We start from the raw sequence: 25,617 nt of genomic DNA on the forward strand, positions 1-25,617 counted from the left end.
TGTGTTTTTTTGTTGTTGTTTGTTTTTTTAAATTTTCAACCAAACACAAGCATTTATTTTATTTCAAGCACTTTTGTAATAAAAATGAATGATCCGTTAAAGCACGACTTAACATTTCGCGCGACTTGACATCATAAGTAACACAAAAGTAGTTCTCCGGATGGTGGCTAAAATGACCTTTTAACCCTTCCCTGCTAAATTTTTTAAATGGACTGGTCCATCATTCAATTTTGGCAATACCATTTATTATTTGAAGGGTTGTCCACTGAAAATTTACTGACTGAATAGCGAACCGTGCAGGCTGTCTTTGTTTGCACTGGTCGCAAAGACAGAATCACTTGCCGCCAGCAGGCTAAGGGTTAAGGGACCAAATGCATAAAAGCAGTGGACTTCAATGTATAGTTTATTAGTTGTTTTATAATCCACATTCTTTTGCTACAAACGAAACTGTACGTGGTGATGTCCCTTTCTGAACACCATGATATAACTAGAGATGCTTTTGAGAAAAGCGCATGTCTCCCACAACTGCCGAATCATTTAAATAGTAAGTCAGTCTGCGCTTTCTTGGACCCAAAATGTACCCTATACTACATGTGCATGCGCTTTCTTGCACCCAAAACGTACCCTATACTACTAATAAAAGTAGTGTGTCCGTGAAATTATATCTGGTTTAAGAAATTTTGAAAGCCCAACAGCGCAAGAAGTGAATCCGGATACAGTCTCATATACAAATGTTGTCTTTGAGGGTTTTTGTTGTTGTTGTTTTTTAACAAAAATTACGTACTTAATTTAGTATATTTCGATAGTTGTTCCACACTGATTTGAATATCACTGCTTTTACACTTAACTTGTAACGGTTATATTGAAAAGGTTAGAGAACGAATTAATAATAACAAAAGAAAATCCAGTGCATTCTTATTTTTCTTTGTGATGAAAACTCATGCGGTGAAGTTTATTTGAAAACCTATTTTTCGTGTGATTAAAAATTAGGAATGGTACAAGAAAGTTTGTGTATTATGCATTGTATATAACTAACTGAAAATGACTACATGTTTAAACAGAACTAGATGTGTCTTATTGGCTATTTTAGATAATGTAACAACAGGTGGAACTGTCCCGCCAACTACCAAGCTACCCACTCCTACCACGAAGAAAACTCAACCACCATCAACAGAAACTACGAAAATCGTTACAAAAACAATACCAACTACAACAACAACAACAGTAAAAACAACAACAAGGGTAACAACAACAAAACCAACAACAACAGTTCCAACAACTCAGGTACCAACAACAAGGCGAATAACAACATCGAAGACTACGGACAAACCAACGGCTAAAACAGATAACATACAATCAACAACATCAAAAACACAGCAAGTATATACAGATGAAACAAAAAGCACCCAGTATAAAAAGACACTTAAACCTAAAATTAACCCTAATTTGCCTTCTTCACAGGAGTCGAAGCATATTCCCGGAGAAGATAGAACCGGTCCCTCTAGTATTGTGTGGGTGGTCTTGGGTGTTGCAGTAGTTTTGGTGATTGCTGGTGCAGTGGTTTTTGGTATTGTTATGTACCGACGCAGTAACAGACGTCGTGAGAAACTCGATCCATTAAGTTCCACAAACCCGTTGTATACCGCAGTAAATGGGGACGAAGCGACTGTTCATTTTGCTGCCGAGGATCCCGATGGGCACGGGGGATACTGAAAATGATTTTTTTAAGAAATCGGACAATCGAAGGATTACGGAATAAGTTTAAATGATATGAAAACTAAATGAAAAAAAAATGTGCTGGCTTCTTGATTAGAGCCATAATGAATGATATTCAAACCAAAGTACCTTTTTTTAAGTCTGAGATGAGATTTAAACAAATGTTGAACGTATTTAGAAAATGTAGCATTGGTCCACAAAAACGGTCGTTTTATCTCTTACAAAATAAAGTGATGTTTAAAGCTTTTATTCATACAATATTCTAATAACATGAATTATAACTTGATGTGTAACTATGGGAGATAACGCACGTTTTTTCGTGTTATAACATCTACCAGGGATTGGTTGGTGCCAGGGCAAATTAAATGCACTGGTATTGTTTTCAATCAAGTATGACGAAAGGAGAAAATGCGAACTTTCTTACAATATTTTAAGAAAAACCAAAACAGTATAAAATTGTTTTCGGTTGTAGATGAAACATGATGACTTAAGTTTACACCATTTCTATCAAGATATCGTTGACACAGAGCAAAATGTCATGTTTGCTACTACAATCAAGCTGGTAGAAGATAAAAATGAATGACTTTTTTCCTGTAGAATAGGGAGAACCTAACTTTGTAGACTTAGATCTGCAAAGCATTGTGGTACAGAGTAAAAATCATAATGTACCGCGGTAAGAATGTATAGCCGATACTCATGCATAGTATTTTAGTTCCATATCTTATCTGTGATATTTTTGTAGTTTTAAGAAACCGAAACCTTTATAACTCAGATCGTGGAGATCTACGCTTAGGAATATTCTTTTGTCATCAATTTCATGACTCAGGACTTAAAATTTTGAAATAGAATTGAATTTTAATTGATATACTATATTCTATAGATTATAAGGATCTTACATGCCTGCCTGTGTAAGACGGGGTTTTCCCTACCCGAGGGACAGTGTGGAATGGAAAACCGAGCGTTAGCAAGGTTTTTTATCCGTGCTGTCCCGAGGGTAGGGAAAACAGCTGTCTTACACAGGCAGACATGTTAGATCATTTTTCTTGCCTATCATGTTCAAAATAGATCGTGGAGACAAATAGGTCTTTGGTATTTCCTGACATTATTATAAAGTTTATGACGTCACAATGGTACCAGTACTATGTGGCGTCACCTTAGTGCACGCTATTTTAGACAAGGTTTTTTCCCTAGGGAAAGACAGGAATATCTATCCCCGGCGCGTGCTCGGATAAATGTATACTTTCCCCGCTAGGTAGTGCATATTGATTTGAGGGCCGTAGACCAGAAAGTCCTACTTTGAGGGCAATTAAGTGATAATCGCACAAGACAATCTATTAATTCTTCAGCTACCTGCAGGCATCCGCAATTAACTGAGTTTCATAGCATCGATTTATTATGGAACCGGCCAGTTAACAGATGACGTCATTAAGGAGGTAGGTTACCTTGTTACAAGGGTAAATTCAAATTAGTTGAACCGCAGCATCTTTTTGTATTTCGTGTAATATGAAGTTTTAACTGCTAAAATCTCAGTTTCGTTTGTCTCTGTCCCTTCAAGTTCAATTTTTACCCAGGTTTGAAGAACATGACCCTCCAAAGGTATTTCTTATTGAAAGAAGAAGGAAAATACGGATATTTAGCACTTTTCGGTGTATTTTAGTTTCATTGATATTCATAGAAGTCCGCATAATCTATAATTTTACTAGTATGCACGTTAGCTTTCTAATATAAGCTTTAAATGTATATGTCGCGGGGCTCGTGTTTCTATGGTAACGCATTTTCTCTCATTTTTAAACAATTATGTATAAAAATAGGGGTTTTCGACCGCTTCAGTGCCATTCTGTTAATGACCAACATGGAATATTTGGGTAATATTATTAGCAAAATACCAAGCACTATACATGGTACCCTATTTTTCTTAAAGTTTAAAGTAACCATGGCAACAGAGACGTTTAAAATGGCTTATATCTTGCTTTTTGACGTAATTTCTTATAAAATAATATTGAATAAGATTATCTTTCTAGTTGATGTAGCTTTAAAACATATTATTTCTAACGTAAGTTATATTTTCGTGTTATCTGCATTTATTCAAACAAATTTCTAAGCTTAGAATACTTACAGCAGTGCCCCTCGTCTGGCATTTTTCATGGAAAAATCGTTCAGCATGCTACTATTATTCTCATGGATATTGTTGAAATGAAAATAAAAAGCCGAAGCTGTGTTTCTTAAATAGACTAGTGTCAACGCTTTTGAATTTTACATTTAGATACATAGGTCACGGGCTTCGTTTCCATGGTAACATCAATTCATTATAAGAAACCACAATTTTTTACTGAAATTTGAACAATTTTAGATCTTAGTTTTAGTATATAAGTAACAAATATCAACGGAACCTGAAAAATAGGTATTACAAATGAAACTGCTAGATTTTTTATTTGAAAATGGCCGTAACAAGTAACCTCTCACCCAACTATATTCCAAATAACATTGGTTACCATCATCCATTTTCTTACATTCCGCATAACATTTCAATATAACTACATTAAAGAAGCAAAATATTGATTATTATTCAGAGCAAAAGACTCCTAAAAAATATTTCAGCAAATAATGGTTATTTGAAAATAGTTTGAATAAAGAAAATGCACAGAATTACATACTTTCAAGATAAAAGCTATTTATTTTGCGCGGTAACTGACACGTAACGTCATGACGTCAATGACGTCATTTTAAGGCAACATTGTTTTGAAGCGTTTCTGCGGCAATTTATTCATTATTTCTGCATTATTAAACCATTAAGCGTCAGATCGAAGACAGGTCTATGATTTGTTTTTAGAAGAATGAATATACAAACACATTTAGTTTGTCGTAAACGTCGTCGTAAATCGTCACGTTAGCTTCCGGTTGGACATGCGCACATACAGATATAAAGGTAACCTACCTCCTTAAACTATGTCAGTCAAGGCCTGGCCGAAAGCTAAAGGAACCAGAAGTCGGACAGGTTTTTGAAAACAGATTTTGGACATGACATGGCCACAAAGGTTTTATTTCAAGCTGCTTTATGTTTGAATTTCATTATGGGCATACTGTTAGAACAAAAGGGGAGATAAGGTTTTACTAGTATTTAGTGAAGAGAAAGTCGATTGTAGTATGAGTAGTACTGCCAGGTCACAACAGTATGGTATGGATGTGATTTTACATTACATGACTCCAACTTTTTTATGTCAGTTTTATCATAAACTTCAAAATTAGATAAGGATTTGTTTTTCTATAATGGGTCTGAATTTTTCAGCTTTACATAGCAAATATAGGGAGTACTGACTGGGCGTATGTGACCGTGATCTAATTATTATATGTTGTGTGTGTAGAACTGTGTACAGAGCAACATGTTTCAAATATTGTCTAGTTTTCTTCATGTGATTTTAAATTCATTAAGCATTATATAGACATTATCTCTGACAAGCAGATTAAAACTGGTCATTTGACAAGACGGTGTGTTGGCGCGTTTGAACGGCGTCAACAGGCAAGAGCGACAAAAGTTAGCCCGCAAATACAACAAATATGTTTTTTCTCGCCTTGGCGCGTTTATATATCCTTCTGGCCAGTTGGTGGGTGCCCTTTAAGATAATAGACCCGTAATATCATTTGGCAATTAACGTTTTGTAGCGCATTCTCCGTACGACATTTCGTCATTTTTCGTCATTTTCCTGCTGCTAACTTTGTTTATTCTGGCAACTAGCCAAAAAATAGCGCAATCTCATGCGAAGAATACGTTATGGCATGGACATTGTAGAATGTCACTACGGGTCCGCTACCTTAAATGCTCAAAATGTTTTTGTCGTTCATGTGTGTTGGTGCGTTATAAAGTCGCCAACATGCCCAAAGGATACATTTTAGAGAGCTAATGCAACAAAAAATACCTGATTTTTGCGCTGATTTCGCGTGTTGTCTCTCCAAGCGCTTCAGCATCCTAGCACAATAAATTAGCTTGCCGATACTACAAAAATGTTTTTGTTTTTTTTGTAGTATTGGCGCGCTTGTTTGGAATGTTTTGGTGTTGGTGTGTTGGCGCTCTACAATGGCGCCAACACACCCTAACGAAATGGCAGAAATCAGCCACCATAGATAATACTATAGTAATATATAGATAAAATTAAGGCAGGAAAATGTTTACTGTTTGCGTGTTATTTTTGGCAAATGATAAAAATGTAAAAATATAAACATAGTCAACGTAGCGGCCATAATTTTATGTAGTGATCTTGTCCCTTACGACACGTTAAAAACTTGAGCAGGCCATAATGACAAAAGAATACCAGGAGCGTGCCAACAAAAATTCATAATAGATTGACGTGGTTCGTAATGCCAACTAAACACCGCCGTTTTCGTTACTGTATATATAGTAATATATGTGCCGAGCCATGCTGTTCGCAAAGCCACTATGTTGGTTTTCCTATGGCGCGGCTCATATTGATACTAATATATTAATTGTACAACATGGTAGACGTTATTTTCCTTTTGTTTAAGCCGACAGGAAACTATGGATAACTTTTATGTTTTCAAAGATGATGTGATCTATATCATCTGTCTATGATACATCCTGTTTGTTTAAGTGTCACTGTACTCATTTATGTCATGTTATATTAACATTGCTATGTAAATAAGACAATAATTAGGTTAAGGAGTAATTTGGTATTAAAATAGGAAATGAATCGGATTCCTGTTGATTTGAACTGAGCATAAATTTCCCTGTATATTTAACATAGGACACAGATACAAGGCAATAAATTGTATTGATACAAACGAGCTCTGCTGTGCGAAAACGAACGTTAAGTCTTCGCGTCCAGCATTAATCCTGATCATCGCATATCTGAACTGCCCGTTTATCAATTTCAGCGCTAGCATGCAACTGATAAAATGACGGTATGGATCCAGATGTGCAGATTGATTGTGATCCATACTGGTCACAAAGCCATGACGTTGGGCTACGCGCAGCGGCGCTTTGATATAGCTATTATCCAACTCAACAATTTACTTCATGTTTAGATAAAGAATTACTCAAATCACGATTCATATTCATGTATACAGAGTTTTCTCATTCACACTGACATTATTTGACCTAATTTTACATCCTTTCAAAGCCATATATGTCACAATTGTTGGAGCAGCGACGTCACGTCATAACGTCAGTATTATTCATGGAAATTTAATCATAATTGCTGTATATAGTCTCATTTAGGTCTAAAGTTGATATGTGCGTGCGTGCATGTGTTTTTGCATGCGTATTGGTTCTACCACTATAAAGGGGTATCTGTACAATAATCTCATCCTGTCTACATGACAAGTACTTTACATTTGTATAAAGAAACTGGTTCATTCCTTTGTTTTTGTACTTAGAAGATTGTATCGTTATATTGTGTGGAAAGAAGTTTCCATTTAATGGTGTACTTTCTTTCTTTCTTTCAAATATGGTGTTTTTTTTTTGTTATTTTCTTTTAATCCATTCAAAAATGTTTCTTCACATTCACAGAAGACAAATGAAAAAGAAGCCAAATGTTTGCTGATGCATTCCACTTTTGCTAAAATCCCATTTTTTGATACATAATGTTCAGTTTTTTCAAATTGTGATCACAGGACAAATGTTCAAATCTCATTTGCATGCATGATGGGATATGCGATATGACCAGATCTTGACTGGAGAAATACAATATTGTGTTCAGTTATTTTACGATGTGTATAATGTTTATATTGCAGGTTTATGGTCTGAATTCAAAAGCAAATCTGATCACCTATTAATGTTGAGATTTCCTTAACACATATTAATATTGTAAATATGTGATGATTTTGTTGCTCATTGTATGGGCGCTTCTGTATAATTATTTTCTGCACTTTAATTCAATAAAGTTTAGAGAAATAAGTGTATTGTTTCCCTTTTATTAGGTTGTAGCTTATTTGAGCCGCACCATGAGAAAACCAATATAGTGCATCCGGGCAGTCTGGTCAGGAAACATGCTGTTCGCAAATGGTTTCTCTAATTGCGATAGACTTTGAAAGCGAACAGCATGGATCCTGACCAGACCGGTATACAATGACAGTATGTTAGACCCCTTAACCATACAAAAAAAGTATAAAACAAATCATTTCATCACTCAATAAGTCTTTTTTTAAGAAATGTATATTGGGCAAGACATTAATTATCCTTTACTGTCATATACCTTTTTGAAGTCATAAGCAAACGGATATTATCTTATTTGTTTAAAAATTATGAAAATTAAAAGTATTTTCTTAATTATAATGATTGTATATATGAGCCGTGCCATGAGAAAACCAACATAGTGGGTTTGCGACCAGCATGGATCCAGACCAGCCTGCGCATCCGCGCAGTCTGGTCAGGATCCATGCTGTTCGCTAAAGGTTTCTCTGGTTTCATGAGGCTTTGAAAGCGAACAGCATGGATCCTGACCAGACTGCGCGGATGCTGGTCGCAAACCCACTATGTTGGTTTTCTCATGGCGCGGCTCATATAAGTTTACATACTAACTAAACGTGATAAAAAATACAATTTAACGAATATATGATTTCTTCTTGCGTATGAACAAAAGCTATAACATCATCTTTTGGGAGCACAGGACATAATACAAACAGTAGTAGCGTTTAGGTTGATTATGTTCTTGAGAGGATATCAAAAGAACAGCACATTCAATCCCGCTTGCATCGGCTTAAATAGAATTATTCTAAACAGATACATTGAATAATAAAATTTGTAAAATCTGTAAAAAGATCCATTGGAGGCATAGAATGCAACCAAGCAGAATAATAGCAGACTCGGTTTGATTAGTCTGTTCATGAGAGGTAATGAAATGTGCAACACCTCTCACGCCCTCTAGACCCCTTCATGATTCCGAAGCACCAGATAATATAACGAAAATGAGTTTAATCGACCACCGCCACATGAAATCAACTGTTCAGCACTCTCAAGCCCTTTGTACTTGCGGCATTCAAAATACTATTGAAGAGACACATTGAAAACCATCCATGATAAATATAACAGCAGTGCGTTCAAGAAATGGGAGACGTTTTACGGCCGCCGCACGGCAATTTAAGACTGTTGTAGAGATAATACATAGAATCAATAAAGCCATGGATTGTAAGTAAAGAATTTAAACTTTTACGGAATCTTATCTTTCACTATAACGTTTCTTTAAATAGCTGATGTCAATTTTCACCAATTTTCACGAAAAAAAACAAACAACTTTACCATCACTGTTTGTCGACAGAAACTTCTATATACCTTAGACTCTATATGGGCTATAAAACTTAAAGTGAATTGTTTAGAAAGTGTTTTCATATTAATTACAGTAATCAACTGAATATGGCATAAAGCATGAGGGTTGTTCAACAAGCAATGTCACATTTATTCATTTTTGTTATTATCAATAAAATTTACTTATGACGTACGTTACACGGATTCATATCATTTTCTAAGAATGTTCGTTTTAAATAATAAATAGTATATAAAATGTATATTAAAAGTGTTTAAAAACCAAAATAACGCGCCATATCATATGAAATTAACACATGATCTAACGTCTTTCGAAAAATCAAGATACGTTCATATTTTATTGTTTTCTTTTCATTGTTTTTATGTATCAACTGACATTACTTTTACATAAACCCTTGAATTGCAGATTGTTACAAAATATGGGCAACTTATTTACTTTTCTGACGGTTTCATGCGGTTAGAGTCAATTGGGAGTATGTCTTCGCTGCAAACTTTTAAAATCTGAAATATTACATATTACATATAAGCAACTCGTGCACTTTACGTCATCAAGATATCGGTGCTACAGAATTTCTGGATATATCAGCAGGTCCAAGTTGTTTGAAACTTTAACACTTTTTGTGTTTCTTAATAACATCATCATCTTTATTCTTAAGACCGTTACGATCCGGTGGGTCCTTTTGCCCCGGGACCTCCCAGTGTACATTTTTGGGTTTGTGTGTCTGTTAAATAACAACTACTTAATCGCACCAATTGAGAGGGAAATAACTGCAACACCTTTATTTACAGTTAAGCGGTTTTGGGTTGTTCCCCTTGAGTTATCATGTTATATAGTTACCCACTCACAATATCAAATTAAGTGATTATTTTGATGCTGGGTGACATGGTGGTTGTTTTGAGGTGTTTTGGGGTGCTCTGGGGAGTCTTGGGGTAAAAAGACCCGCCCGTTACGACCCGTTACGATCCGTTCTCCTTTTATAAATTTTCAACAACTTTGTCACATGATCATATCTTATATGTCAATGTATATTATGTAATGAGGTACTATATGTACAAATTACTGAATAAACTTTTGTTCTGTTCTGTTCTGTACAAAGTCCCGATAGTGCTTCACTCTTCCCATTTCCTATTGCACACTACGAAACATAGAAAGTGTAAAATGTGTTCACGTCACTTCACACTTCTCAATTTTTGTATCGAAAAGAAGAATTAAGAACTATGAAATGTGAAAGTCGCAGTTCACCCTTCCTATATGTTTCATAGTGTGTAATTAGAAATCGGACTAGTGGAACGTGACGTCACCACCAGGATTATGTCTTTATATCAATGTTTATCGATTTGGCAGTATTCCATAACTTTCATTTCTACTACCATCCATTTTAAAATAAAAACCCAACATAACACTTTCTTAATTTAGTATTTAATATATACATATTACATAATCATAACATGGAAATGAATTCATTTACATTAATGACATTTGTTTAAAACTATATAAAAGTTTATTGATTTTATACAAACAACTGTGTAGTACTTTGATCCGCACAATCAGAAAACCAACATAGTGGTTTTGCGACCAGCATGGATCCAGACCAGCCTGCGCTTCCGCTTCCGCGCAGTCTGGTCCGGATCCTTGCTGTTCGCTTTCAAAGCATATCGCAATTACAGAAACCGTTAGCGAACAGCATGGATCCTGACCAGACTGCGCAAAACCACTATGTTGGTTTTCTCATGGCGCGGCTTATTTAGATAAAGTATATAAAGTATTTGTAAAAAGCTTATAAATATAATTGCATTAAACATGGCATTTTTAAAAAATCTGAAATCGAAGACGCAGACAAGAAGCAATGCAATATAATTAAAGAAAATAAATGTTATTTTTGTGCGTACAGACGGGTATAAACCATCTTGGGATTTCTTTCAAATCTACGAATAGCGCTAGTAATTCTTAGGTGGTTTACAAGAAGTTTTTTATTTCCATAAAAAGAAATGTCGGGCTTTACAGCATCTAGAGAAAACAACAGTAAATGTGACACTAACACTAAGTCGCAGTTCGCGGTCTGATCCAGACAGATCCTGGTTTTAACTAAAAATTCAAGATATTTCATCACCAAGTTGTGTGGATTAATTAGCGTTCTGTTTAAAATTTTGCTTGCCGATTTTTATACAACGGCACCATTTTGAAGGACGTCACATAGCGCGTGCAACCTGGTGGAAAGAGTTGCCCAAGATATTATACAAATATTGTAAACACGGAAATAAACATTTTTTCTCGTTCTGTACAAACATTTAGTGAATGTAAATACTATAAATTAATTACACCTTATAAACAATGAGCATAAATATGATATACTGTTCACGCTCTTGCTAACAGTTACTTGATAAAATTTCAAACAAAGAACATTTGGCACATAGTGTCATATTATTTACATTTTTCAAAGTTGTCACTGACAACCCAAATATTCAAACTAACTAGAAACGCCAGTTTTAATCAACATAACCAAATTTAATTGGGAAATACCATTACATTCAATTAACAAATGAGCGCAGCTGTACGAAAATTCCAACGTCAGATCTTTGCGACCAGATCAGTACACAAGCATACTGTTAATTTATCCCACATTCATACATGCAAATGAAATGGGAGTATTATGGATCCATATACGACACCTGATCTGGATCAACTGGTTGCAAATTCTTGATGCTGGTTTTCTCACAACGGCACTCAATTTTGTTGTTTTATGCCCCTCCTATGTAGAATCAGCGAACTTGCGTACGCCTGCTTGATGGCTTCCTCACGTGAATAACTCTACAACCTATGTGAGGCTCGAACCAACATGAGTTAGAGGCAGGTGATTTAAAGTGAGCAACTGTTACAATAACCACTCCGCTATGGAGACACCTATATTAAATTCTAATTTTACGCGTCAACCGTGACGAAAAATGTAGGCACGTTTTATCCTAAATATCATATTTCTCGATGCAAATGACGTTTTTTTGACGAGAGTTTTATGCCGATAACGTTATGCTGTTAATAATAAATGAAATCGAACTTTAAAAAATATCTTTTTTCACGTGTTCAAATAATGCCACAAAATGTCTGACGTCCATTTCTCACGGTAAGAATAAAATATGTTGAAATATGCATATTGCAAAGCAAATAAACAAATAAAATTACTTGTTTCCCGTGAATATGGAATATATCTCACCTGAAAGTGAAGCAATATTCAGATTTTTAAAAAAATGCAAAAAAAACATGTCTGACTTCTCGGAGAGATATATTCTATATTCACGAGAAACAAACAATTATCCTTTACATATATCGTCTAGTGAACAATATATGCAATAGTTTAACAGGTGAAAAATATATTGTTATTATTTTTTCCTGAAACATGAAATGCTAGTTTGCTTACCTAACATTAGATTCTGTTTTTCTGTATAAACATTTCCTATCATGCTTTATTCATATAAAACATTATTAAAATAAAGCACTTAAAACTTGTTTTAGATAAAGCTCTTAAAGTTCAAATTGCTAAAATTCATCAAGCACTTCCAAGCACTTAAAGTTCAAATTGCTTAAATTCGTCAAGCACTTTCAAGCACTTAAAGTTCAAATTGCTCAAATTCATCAAGGACTTGTTTGTAACGACGAAAACCTCTATCATGCAAGCAAACACTAAAAGGTGTAATTTCATTTAAGCATTGTGGTTTGCGAGAAGAATGTAGTAATGTCTATGGTAGCATCTGCTTCGTTACAAGACTGTGACAATGCTGTAATCAAGGAATAGTTCAGTCGATGTCAATCTCACAGATACTCATGCAGATCATTTAATCATTCAAATAGATGTAAATGTCATGTGATTTTACAATATTCAAGTTCATAGTTCCATAATGGAAAATAATCATTTACATGCAATCTACAAAAGCAAAACATCACTAATTTAACTTGTCACCAAAGAAAAGCTACGTCTAGCATAGCATTTGATTCAATCAAGTGGAAAACTAAACAACATTATGACATTCAACCGTTAGAGGGAGATCAAAATTACAACATACATTTTAAAGCCGCTAAACAATTCAATCGCAAGCTATAGAGCTAAACTCATTTGAGGGGGAAATGTTTAAGCCATACCAAACCATTCAAGCTATAAGCAAAAGCAATACATGGCCTGAAAAATATCTAATTTAATTTGGTATCTAAAAAGGAGGATTTTATATAAGTTTCTAAAAACTCATCATCTTACCCAAGACAAACACTTAAAGTACGTCTAAAACACTATGCCGTTGTGCAGTAAAAGCCAGACCAAGAGTTGAAATAGTGGAGTAAATACAAACATCATTTAACTACAACTATCTCAGCGAAACGGCTTAATAAATTAAATAAGAGTTCATACATGCGAACAAAGTCAACAATTCAGCTGAAAGCTACATCAAATTTTGCAAAATGTGGTTCAATTTTTTCATGCAGAATGAACAAAAACAAGTACAAATTAAAGAACGCATCGAAGTTAAAATATAATATCTACTTTGCTATCATTACAAATCTTACTCATAAAAAATAAGGCAAAGCAAAGTAGCTACACTATCCTTACCAAAACACTCCTCACCTTGTCAAAACACTGATGCCCCATACCAGACACTTATGAACTACTCAAAACACGCATGACCGTACCAAAACACTCACCACTCATAATCTCACCAAAAACATCCATAACCTATGTTCTTACCATAATACCAATCACTCATGACCTTACCAAAGCACTCATGATTCAGACTCATATTCTTCGTCTTGGTAATAGTGTCCATTATTCAGACTTTGAAGGGAAGCTGAATTTGTTATAGGTTTCAGTTCATCTTCGTATCTACTCGTGTAAAACTTACGACGGCGAACACACACGTAAGCGATCACGCCAATAATGATTAAGCCTGCAACAATGCCGACACATAGTCCAATCATTAATGGTTTTAGTGTATCGTCTTCGGGGTGTTGAGATCTGCCTTCAGATACTGAAATGGAATTGTCTATAGATGTATTGCTAGATTTCTGTGACTTGGTTGTTAAAGCACTCGTTCTTTTGGTTGGTTTAACAGTTTTGGTAGCTTCGCTAGAATCTTTACTGACTTTAGTTTTTGTATTATAATTTGGTGATGTTGTCTGTTGTTTGTTTCCTCCCGTCTTACTTTCAGCAGATGCTTTTCTTGTGGTCGAAGAAGTTGTACTAGAACTTGAACTAGAACTAAAACTACTGCTACTGCTACTGGATGAAGAAGAAAAAGAGGATGAAGATCTGGTTGACACTGTGCTTGAAGTTGAAGATCTTGCTGAATTTCTTGTGGATGCATCTGTTTTAACTGGGGATTCTGTAGTTCTTTCTGAAAATGTCGTTGTTTTGGTAGAAGTTGTTATTGGTGTACCTGACGACTTTATAGAAGTTTTTACCGTTGATTTGTGCTCGGACTTTGGTGTGGCCGTGGATGTCTTAAAGGACGTTGTCACGGTTGATTTAGAAGAGGTTTGTGATGATACAGGGGACGCACTTGTTACTGTCCTGCTAGTCGTTGAAGAAGAGGAGGCATATGTTGACTTGCTTGTGTTTGCTGATGAAGATTGTAAAGAAGTAGATTGTAACGTGGTTTCAGCTACCTTTTTCAGTTTTCAATACTTAATCTTCGAATTACGGTTTATCAAAATCAGAATATTTCGTTTTTAAATTATAAAGCACATTCAAATATCATATTACAAAGCATGAGGTAAACCTCAGTAAAATGAAACAAGTGAAATCAGGGATTTTAGTTATTTTGTATAAGTTTACACAGTTTGATTCCCTTTTTTATTAAAGATAAAATGAAGTAAAAGGATAAAAACATACCTGAAGTCTTTGGCTTGGAAGTTTTGGTCTTTTCAGTCGTTTCCGTTGGTGCAGTTGTTGTAGTTTTAGTGGAAAGCTTTGTACTTTTTGGTGTTATCATTGTGGTCTTAGTAAAAACGGAACTCCAAGTGTTTGTGTTTGGACTTGTATTTGTAGTCGCTTCAGTTGTTTGCTTTGATGTTGCAACAGGTGTTGGCTTTTTCGTTGATGAACTTGGTTTGACAGTTGTTGTTTTTGTGGCAGTTGATGTCGGTGATTCGGTAATGGTTGTACTCTTGGTTGTTGTTGTTGGCGATTCAGTAACTGTTTCTGTCTTTATTGTTGTCTTCGTTGGCGATTCTGTTGTTGTTATTGTTTTTGTTGTTTTAGTGATTACAGGCGTCGCCGACGAAGTTACTGTTTTCTTCACGGTAGTTGTTGTGCTTCCTGTTGAGGTTGTTGACGTAGTGGTAGTGATTGTTGGTGTCGTTTCTGTTCTTGGCGTAGAAGTTGTGCTTTGAGTGCAGTTGTACAACCGAACATCATCAAAAGCAATGTCACTGATGTAGCTTAGAGCCCTTGTAGCAACTATTGCAATCTGTAAAGAGACAGCAGAAAACAGCGTGTACGTTGAATTTTCTGACAGAGAGTGGAGCGGGCAAAAATAAAATCCCGAACGACATGTTATCGAAGAATTTTGTTTTTTCAATGCATATAGTCATGTCGGCAATGCGGAATTAGATTTCTTATTTAACCATGAAAACAAAATTAAAACATAACATAAATTCAGCTTATGTAAATACATGTACATCTATAATCTATAAGAAGATTCTTTGGAGGCATAGAACGCAACCAAACAGACTAACAGCAGATTAGGTTTGATTGAGTCTGGTCATGAGATGTTATGAAATGTACAACGCACCTAATACCAACCATCACCGGCTTAAGTGCAACATATTGAATGGACTCAATGGTCCCAAATTAACAGAAAATATAACAACTCCGCGTTAAAGAACGGCAAGAATTTTTGCATCCGCCACATTACACATACAGTAGTGTACGTTTAATAGGTATCTTGTCCTTTTTAACTTTTACCTTTTTCATTATGATGCAATAGTATGAGAAATGAAAACATAATCATAAAATGTAAAGAATTGTCACTAGCATAATGTTGGTAACGTTGATATTGTCATTTTTTAAGCACAATGCAGAGAATGTATAGCATTTTTCTACTTATTCAGTTGTAGGTGTTATGAGAAGCAAATTGAATTTGTGTTGATTAATGAAAACAAATATTTATCAAATGTAAAGAATTGTCACTAACATAGATTATGTCACTTTTTAAGCACACGACAGAGAATGTATGGCATTTTTCTTCTTATTCAGTTGAATATGTTATGAGAAGTAAATTGAATTTGTGTTGATAAATGAATTTATCAATTTGAGTAAGTAGTACTATAACTTTTCTCATTGTTTATCCTTAGCTCTATTGACTGGGATACTAAGACCGACCTGGTATGGTTCCGGTTGTGTATCGATAAATATGTCGCCCCTATGCCACATGTCTCCCTGGTTTCCTTCTTTAACGAATACTGGTTGGACATCGTCATCGTCAATAAATTGTGACTGGTCTAAGATGAACACTTCGAGGGATCCAACGTCTAAAACAGTATTACAGAGATGATGCATCCTGTTTATATGCCATTAATTATAGCATTTAAACCAGTGTCACATTTCAGCAATATTTAAAGCTTGAAAATTAGAGCTAGGAACACAAAATATTCAAATATTCATAACTTTATCATAAGCTTATAAGGCTGAAATTTGGACAAGCCGTCTGCACAAGTAGATAGCGTCTCAGTGTAATGTTTCAGCACAGTTTATAGTTATTTATAATGACAAAGAAGAATTTTAAGGTCGAAGTCTAAGTTAATGAATACCGACTTAGCTTATCTATAAAAGCCACTACATATGAAAGGAATGCTGCGAATCTTTATGAAAAGAAATGCATTTCTCAATTTGCTGCATAGCGATGATGGATAAAAGAATACATTTTGTCCTATTTTTACATATTACATTTCCAAAATAGTTGGGAAAATAAAACATTTTATGCAAAAGCAGTTTATTGTTTTGTATTTTAAAAAAAATAAACATAAAGAGGTGACAAAGACTGTTTCACACTAGGTTCTGATATGGGTTGGTGGTCGGACATGAAGATCCAGGTAATAATAAATATTCGATTTTTGTTTTTCGAGTGTTGTAATTATGGTAACCAAATTAGTAGCATATCCCCTCGTGCCAATATAGGTTTAATAGTTTTAACTGTGCAAAACCCACCTAAGACACACCATTAAATTGTCGCTTACTAAGTTTACACATACCAAATTTGTTGAATGGCAATAATTTAATTTCAAAATCAAGCACATCTTTTCATAGGATCACTACTGTCATCTTTATTTATTCAATTGAAATAAGAACAAAACAAAGCTTCACTTACGCCCATTTTCCTCAGGGCCAAGAATATGATACCAGAAGTCAAAGCACATGGGACTGAGATCCGCCGTATACACTGGTGAAAGTAGGTTGGCTTTGTGCCCGGCCATTGTTGGATTTGATGTCTCAAAATAAAGGTAGTGACCTGAAAATATTATTATTATAAAGTATTTATACCATATAAAACAAAGAGACTCTCTTGTTAAATAAAATCGTAATTGTTATAGAGAAGCACATATACCGTATACATACTAGAATGACTTTATTTCGATAAGATAGTTCTATTTTCTTATTGTTACCCTCATTTTTGAGTGCGTTTTATATAATGTACTACATGTGAATGTTTTTGTCTCATGTATTTGTAAATATTCAAACTGAGAGTAATTTAAATAAACTTTGAAATATTTTTTTAAATAAAAGCTGTGAAAATAAACGATATACGTCGTTTTACTTTTAAGCGTTTTTATTAACTAGTATGTGAACGTACCAAGTAAAGCTTAAGCTTTTAACACCAATAATCCTTTGCAAAATTAACATTTACCCTGCTTAATTTCTAAAATGGACTGGTCCATCATTCAATTTGGACAATACCATTTATTAATCAAAGGGGTGTTCATTGAAAATTTACTGACTGAATAGCGAACGGTGCAAACAATGATCAGCCTGCACGGACGTGCTGGCTGATCTTGGTCTACACTGGTTGCAAAGGCAGAATCACTTGCTTCCAACAGGCTAAAAGTTGAAGTTGTCTTATTTTTACGTTCAACAACACTGGCAAGCAGTGTGTTACTGTATCTTCAAACTTAAAGTCAACAAATTTTCTTTAAAGATGAACATCAAAATTCTTGTATTTATATTTTAAACAGGCAATAAACATTAGATATCGAAAACGTTAAGCCAGTATTGCTGCTGGTGGCAAGTGAAATTCCGTGCAGGCTGATCTTGGTCTGCACTGTTCGCTATCCAGTCAGTAATTTTTCAGTGAACACCCCTTTGAATATTAAGTGGTACTGCCAAAATTTAATGATGGACCAGTCCATTTTATAAATATAGCAGGGTAATGGTTAAGTAGATAGTATAATACACAGCCTATATCAATTTTTAATAGCGCGACTACCGCTTCTGAGAGTTTTCTACAAATTTCATTGACTAAAAGAGGGTTTTATAGATAAAAAGTCTCCTAACACGTACAGAATTACTTGAACATTTCTTTCTGTTTAAATTACCAACGCATAAAAGCTTCTTTTAATTTTCAAACAAATTTACATAAAACTGGAGGCGTACACCTTTAAATTTAATTTCACATCAATAGATCAATTAAAAAACTCGAATAAATACGATATTTATCCTTTAGCCTGCTGGCGGCAAGTGATTTTGCCTTCGCTATTCGGTCAGAAGATTTTCAGTGAGCACCGCTTTAAATGATAAGTGGTACTGTCCAAATTGAATGATGGACTAGTCCACTTTAGAAATATAGCAGGGTAAAAGTTACGTAGATAGTATAATGTACAGCTTGAGCGTGACTGCCTCTTCTGAGAGTTTCTACAAACTTTATTGACCAAAAGAGGGCTTTATAGATTAAAAAAATGTCCTAAAACGTAAATAATAACTTTAACATTTCTTTCTGTTTTAATTACCAACGCATAAAAGCCTTTTTTCTAATTTTCAAACAAATTTACATAAATTTTAGGCGTGCAGCTTTAAGTTTAATTTCACATATAGATATCAATACAATAACTTGAATAAATACGATATTTAACGAAAATATACCATTTCCCGAGTCGCCTAAGGTATGGTCATGTTTTGGTCCCGTATTTCCGGTTTGCGTTGGTCCCATTTGTCTAATCCAATCTTGTTCTTCATCGTCATCTTGTGTCCATCCACATAAATCCTCTTCAAAGTCACATTCTGTTAGCTCATGTGGTGCTATAACATAGTTTATGACATTGTCATTCCTTCATATTATAGAGTCAACAGTGAAGGCAAACTTCTAAATACATTGTCTTATAAGATGATCCTTTAATCCTTTGGGTATATGAATGCGTTCAAGAAAAATAACAGCAAATTCTGTTTGCCATGATTGAGTCTGTTCATGAGTGATAAAAAAGCGCAAACAAAACCTTCACGTCTTCCAGAACCAGCTTATGCGAAGTTTGTTCATGAGAGGTATAAATAGTGTAAAACCTCTCACGCCCCCATCCCTATCTACAGATCCAATTTCCTTCATATCTTGCCCCTCGCCCAAATGCCCAGTAACCAAAGCACGATGATTGGATAGTAGGATGATGATAATAGGACAGTATGATGGTAGGATGGTAGTTTACCTCTAGCCTGCTGGCAGGAAGTGATTCCTCCTCTGCGAGCAGTGTAGATCAAGATCAGCCTGCACGTCTGTGCAGGCTGATCATGGTCTGCACTATTCGCTATTCAGTCAGTAAATGTACAGTGAACACCCCTTTGAATGATAAATGGTACTGTCCAAGCTAAATATGATGGACCAGTCCATTTTAGAAATTTAGCAGGCTAAAGGTTAGATAATGATTGAGAATGAAAATAAGAACTTACCGGCACATCTTGGTAAGGGAGCACTCCAGTCTTTGCCATTACAATAAGCCTGTGTCTCCCCTATAAGCAAATATCCCGCCAAACAGGTGAATTTTACTAGAGCACCGTTTACAACCTCCATATCTAGATTGGTTACCTGACTCGGGTCGAGTGGTACACAGCCAGTTTCTGAAATTTAAACATTTGTTTTACAATTTTAGAATGAACTGAAGCACGACAATATCTTGCTTAAAATGTTATTCTTGAAAATGTAACTGTATATTGTACACTATTTCACTCATGATCATATCCCACTTAGAGCTAAAAATGTCCAGGTTTTCTTTATTCTACTTCACATTACTGTAAGCATATATAGTTAACATTGCTATATCGGTGACATTTAAAGTGATTTCAGGGTGTACTGGTCATCTTTGTCATTTTGAAATTGCATTGAGAAGGAATTCCGCATGAATACCATTACGCATTTTGTTTATTTATTTTTATCACTATTAATATAAATCGCCAGTTCGTAGTTTGTGCGATTGACCGTACTATAGTTCAAGGCCACCACGCCATCATTTGCTGGGATCAGGCCAAAAACTTGAATAGGAATATTCAAATTTATTTTAAATATCATATAATAAAACATTCATTGAATGGCTTGTCATTCAATAGTCAAAACTATTGACCGGTAAGCCATTCAATAAGTGTATAATACAGCTAGAAAACAGATGCAATATAAGCTGCCATTGAACACTGTAAATAACAATATGCCTGGTTAAAGGAAATAGTTACTGATGCATAGTGGAGGGTCGTTACTCCAAGTCCCATCTGACTGACACGTGGCAAATTTCGAGCCGTACCGGTCAAACTTCTTTGGACACTTAAAAACGGCTCTTGTTCCTTTTCTTCTGTATTTCACTCTCCCAGGGAAGTCGGTAATCCCCGGACAATTGGCTGCTCTTTCAACTGAAATTTACAATTTAAAATTTAAGAAATGAAATTCGTTTTGTTAGACAGAACCCCATCACTTCACTGATTTAGTTTAGTTCGTAATATCCATTCCATAGCCTCTTGGACGTTTTATTATTGTTTTTCGAAAAAAAACTGAGTAAGCCATCTTTTTTTTTGAAAGAATGTTTATTGTTGTATATGTTATGTTGTTTTGTTTCCACCAAGAGACTATCGCTTAAGGCTGTGTCCTGATGTTCATCTTTCGACGGTTAGCCTTACATATCAAAGAGCATAGAAATCCAACTGCCTGTGGCGGGATTCTGACCCGGATCGCTCGGGTGCTAGTCCAATGCTCTAACCACTAACTCAGTCGACTCTTAAAATATATGTAGGAAAAAAGGTAGAATAGTAGAGGACAGACATGCGTTAAAACATGACACCTTAACTGCAATAGTTCTTGGTTAAACAGTCAGTTTTAATCGTTGTTTCATATACTTGATAATATGTGGTTAAGATTAGATAGAATGCAATATACTCTCATATTTTAAGGAAGTGGTAAAGCACGAACAAAACTAACTAATCCTTTGCACTTGAGAGTAAAGTAAATGCGTAGTAATGAACTAATGCTGAAAAGTATTATTTGAGTTAATCGGATCCGTTCTAAATATTTGATGGTAGCGCCATGAAGTCGTGTAAACAACTAATTAGCAAACCCACTTAAACGGTGTTCCGGTAAAAATGTTATAATTAGGAGGGTCACTGTACTTACACGTTTTGCCTTCATGTTACTCCTTTCCTTTCGTTGCTAATTATTGCAATATAGTTGTAAAATGTTGTTTTAGACAGAGATATATATGATGTGCATGTACATAAAAGTTTCAATGATTTTAACCAGATTTTCTATGCTACAAACTTATTAGGCTTATTTCACTTTAATGTTTCAATAATTAACCGAAGAACATGTAATAAAATAGGGTTATTATACAGTAGTAGCTAGAGCTTAGATGTTGTATTTTACTCGAGTGAATTTTGCCAGGTTTGATCACACGAGGCGCGCAGATCTAGTTCCTATTGTATAAACCCTTTTATTATATATACTTCCACCATTTTGTTTGTTGTCTTGTTTTTCGAACGAACTCTTCGATGTTTATCGATGATAAAAATAGAACTGAGTGTCATTTTTGAGGTCTACTTATAGAAATGTTGGTTGACATGCATATTGAATGAAAGTAGTTCGGCAACATACAATACAAAAGGTACAATACGGATTTTTTCTGTCTGTTCGTATTGTTTGTGAAATACAAGCCGTATTTTGAACAAAATGTATATAGGAATATAATACATGTGTTTATTATATACCTTTATAAATTCTGTTAAAAATTCGGCTTGTACTTCACAAGTAAACATGAACAAACAGAAAAAAGTTCCGTATTGTACCTTTTGTATTGTATGTTGCCGTATGACTTTCATTTAATATGCATGACCTGACACGGTTCTATAAATAGCGCATATAAAAACTTCACTCAGTTCTATTTTAACATGTTTCGTTCGAAAACAAATTAACAAACTAAAAGGTGGAGGTATATGATAAAAGGGTCATAACAGTAGCTAGATCTGGGATTTAATATTCAGCTTTCCGCGCCTCGTGAGATCCGATCTGGCAAAATCTACTCGAGCTGAATACAGCATCCAAGATCGGACTACTATTATAATAACCCTATTGTATCATACTTCCCATTTCTTGTCTCGGGAACAATAAAGTGTTCACCAGGGATGCTGGGATATATAAAGGGCCATAGGTTTTATTTATTTTGACAGACTAAGAATACATTGTTGCTTCCTTCAATTTACACATAGTATTGGATTCTTGATCAGGTTACAATAAAGCGCAGTATTAAGCGTTAGTGTTCGTGTACTGGATAGAATTAGATAATATGGCATTATGCTTTATGTGCGATTGTCAAGTCATGCCGAAACTGCTGCTATGTTGCCTTGTAGAGTTCTATGCCTCCAACGGATCTTTCCGCAAATTTTATTTGCTTTTAGGTGTACAGCTATTTGTCGACAAGTTTTCATAGTTTTAAGACTGTACTCTGCTACTTTTTATAGTGCGAGTAATGTACAAGATATTGAGTTTGAAACCCTTCCGTTATTTTTACCTTCCCTGTAAGGAAATATTCCTTTTGGTTATTCATTTTATATATTTTAAGACGTTTTATTCGTTCAAGCTGTACTAGATTCATTTCTGTTGCTAAGGGCGTGGCCTCTGTGGGTATTCATTAGAGATGTGTTCATAATCGCTAGGATTCACTTTCTTAGTTTCCGAAATGTTTTGGTTTCATTTAAAAGCAAACCTTTGATGATATGAGCAAAACTGATCAATGACGTTAGTGTATAGACGTATAAAACGTTACTCATATCCATCTAAACATGAGTTTGAATGATATGTAACAAGTAAACAAACAATCTTTTCACGTTTTTTGTCAACACATTCAAATGTAAATCCTTTCGAACATAAGGTGTTTTGCAAGCCGATTCTCGAATCTGGTCACTGTCTACGGTAATTATGTTTAAAATATTTTTCTTGTTTACTGTAAAACATGCAGTATTTACGTGCGGCTTTCACATCACCGGCGGCAGAATTATAAAAAAAAATTAATTTTAAGGACGGATTCATACCTCACTCAAATGCAAATCCTTTAGAACAAACGTGTTTTGCAATATAGTCCAAATGCATTTTCTTGGATTGATCAGTTTGTTCACTTTCTACAGTAACTATATTTCAAATGTTCTTCTTGTTTACTGTTAAACATGCAGTATCTGAATATAGAATAAACAGCGCGTGAAAGGTCAGCATGTTTTCACATCACCGGTTGCAGAATTCTCAAGATCTCGAACGCTTAAGACAGATTCATGTCCAGCACTGCACGAGAAACAGAATCCTTCTAATATAGAAAAGATTGAAGGAAATGGCATGCTGAAGTATATGAGCCGCGCCATGAGAAAATCAACATAGTGCGTTTGCGACCAGCATGGATCCGGACCAGCCTGTGCATCCGCGCAGTCTGGTTAGGATCCATGCTGTTCGCTTTCAAAGCCTATTGCAATTACAGAAACTGTTAGCAAACAGCAGGGATCCTGACCAGACTGTGCGGATGCGCAGACTGGTCTGGATCCATGCTGGTCGCAAACGCATTATGTTGGTTTTCTGATGGTGTGGCTCATATGGTGATTTTATATGGCAGCCATTGTTCAACCATCCATATCATGACAGTTTGAAAGTAAAGAAAATTGTTAATCATGGAGGCATCCATTTTAGTGTTTATGGTGTCATTTACACGTTATTTAGCAAAGACCTTTTGAAATAGATTTATTTCTATATTTTCTACAATTTAAAACGTAAAGTACAATTATTTATTTGGTTGTGGTGAAGAAAATGTAGTCATTTTTTCTGGGGATGGATGGGTGGGTGGGGGTGAAGTCTGGGATTGAGGACAAACATAATTCTAATAATTAATCTAAAACATGAAATAAATCTGTCATTTCGTAATACATTGCTACATGATCATTTCTTAAGCAGAATACGTGCGCGTAAAAAAAATCCGTGAGTTTCATTAATTTGACATATGTATGTCAGGCAAGGAGATTACCTGAAAAATAGCAAGACAATAACTTGCCATAAATTATAAATGATAATCATAAAGAGTGCCTTGCATTTTCGCGACATTACACAGTTTCATAGCAATATCTTTCTTCGACAGAAAGTAAAAGAGAACAAATATAAAATGTATCGTAACAAATCTTTTTCTTTCCCTCCAAGAAAGGTTTTTATTACGGCTTTTTGCCTTAAACTTTAATCAGGTGACTTAAGATTTAATAGATGTCTTATTTTTCGTCTTAATGATTTAGAATTGGGTTGGCTAGACTCATTCCGTGCCCATCAGATCCATCTTAAGATCATGTTGAATCGTTTTAAATTATTTATACATGAGTTTGAAGGAAAGTAAATTGGCGGAAATATATCGACGGAAGTTATTCAAATAAAATGCTTTGCTATTGTTTGCAAAGTGTCTACTTTATGGATCATCATAAATGCATGCTATTTCGGATATGATTTAGTAATTTAAGCCGGCCAGCTGCGCAGTTACTATCATAACATTGTATTTGCATAAAATCTTACCTCTCATATATGCGTCCGTTGCAAAATAATTCAAAGTCAGTAGACACAATATATTGAATATCTCCATGGCTGAAACTAAAATCAAAACAACCAAAGTCTTACACAAATCTTGATCAGCTGCGTGCAACCATAAACTTTTATTGCAAATACGAATTTCATGAATGCATTTTTTGTCACCAGTAGTCACTTAGCCTAACCGGAACTTACGCATTGAGTCGAGAGCTAATTATCTTACTTTCCTAAAAAAAGCCAAGTGCGTGTACAATAACACTAACGTGAGTGTCATGGTCACAAGGGACTTAATTAACTTTGCATTTTCAATACACGTTCTGAAAACTTCAACATTCTCCTTCAAAAGATGCCGAGATAGCAGAACAGGAAGGGAAATTGTGTCTGTGAGAAAACAAAATTGTTCCTATTGTTTTTTGTTGTTGTTTTTCAAGTGGAATGAAATATAAGTTATTCGTGTTAAAAGCGAGAATATTTTAAGAACTATAAGCGTAAAAAGTGTACCGCCTGCGGATGTTAACGCTCGCCTGAAAACGCCCAAACACTGGACAACGTAAACAGACAATTTCTGCTTAATCCCAAGACGATATAGAAATGAA

General features: G+C 35.0%; 2 protein-coding genes across 2 annotated transcripts in view; one reads left to right on the top strand and one right to left on the bottom strand.

The window, feature by feature from the left end:
- The window catches only part of LOC123536221 (uncharacterized), a 31,416-nt gene extending 25,285 nt beyond the window's left edge, over positions 1–6,131 (top strand). Inside the window, exon 8 of the mRNA XM_053529032.1 lies at positions 1,091–6,131. Within this exon, the coding sequence (XP_053385007.1) occupies positions 1,091–1,713 (623 nt within the window). The 3' untranslated portion in view covers positions 1,714–6,131. The remainder of the gene's footprint in view (positions 1–1,090) is intronic.
- Positions 6,132–10,392: 4,261 nt separating this feature from the next.
- On the bottom strand, positions 10,393–25,196 carry LOC123537457 (mucin-21-like). Its single transcript, XM_045321176.2, has 8 exons — positions 25,010–25,196; positions 20,671–20,844; positions 19,897–20,064; positions 19,102–19,257; positions 17,336–17,476; positions 16,351–16,499; positions 14,860–15,436; positions 10,393–14,587 (listed from the first exon to the last, which is right to left on the bottom strand). The coding sequence occupies exons 1-8, from the start codon at positions 25,074–25,076 to the stop codon at positions 13,752–13,754; spliced, it is 2,268 nt and encodes a 755-aa protein (XP_045177111.2). The 5' UTR covers positions 25,077–25,196; the 3' UTR covers positions 10,393–13,751.
- Positions 25,197–25,617: the final 421 nt, after the last annotated feature.

Source organism: Mercenaria mercenaria, chromosome 17 (genome assembly GCF_021730395.1).
Source record: "Mercenaria mercenaria strain notata chromosome 17, MADL_Memer_1, whole genome shotgun sequence".
Classification (NCBI taxonomy): Eukaryota; Metazoa; Mollusca; class Bivalvia; order Venerida; family Veneridae; genus Mercenaria; species Mercenaria mercenaria.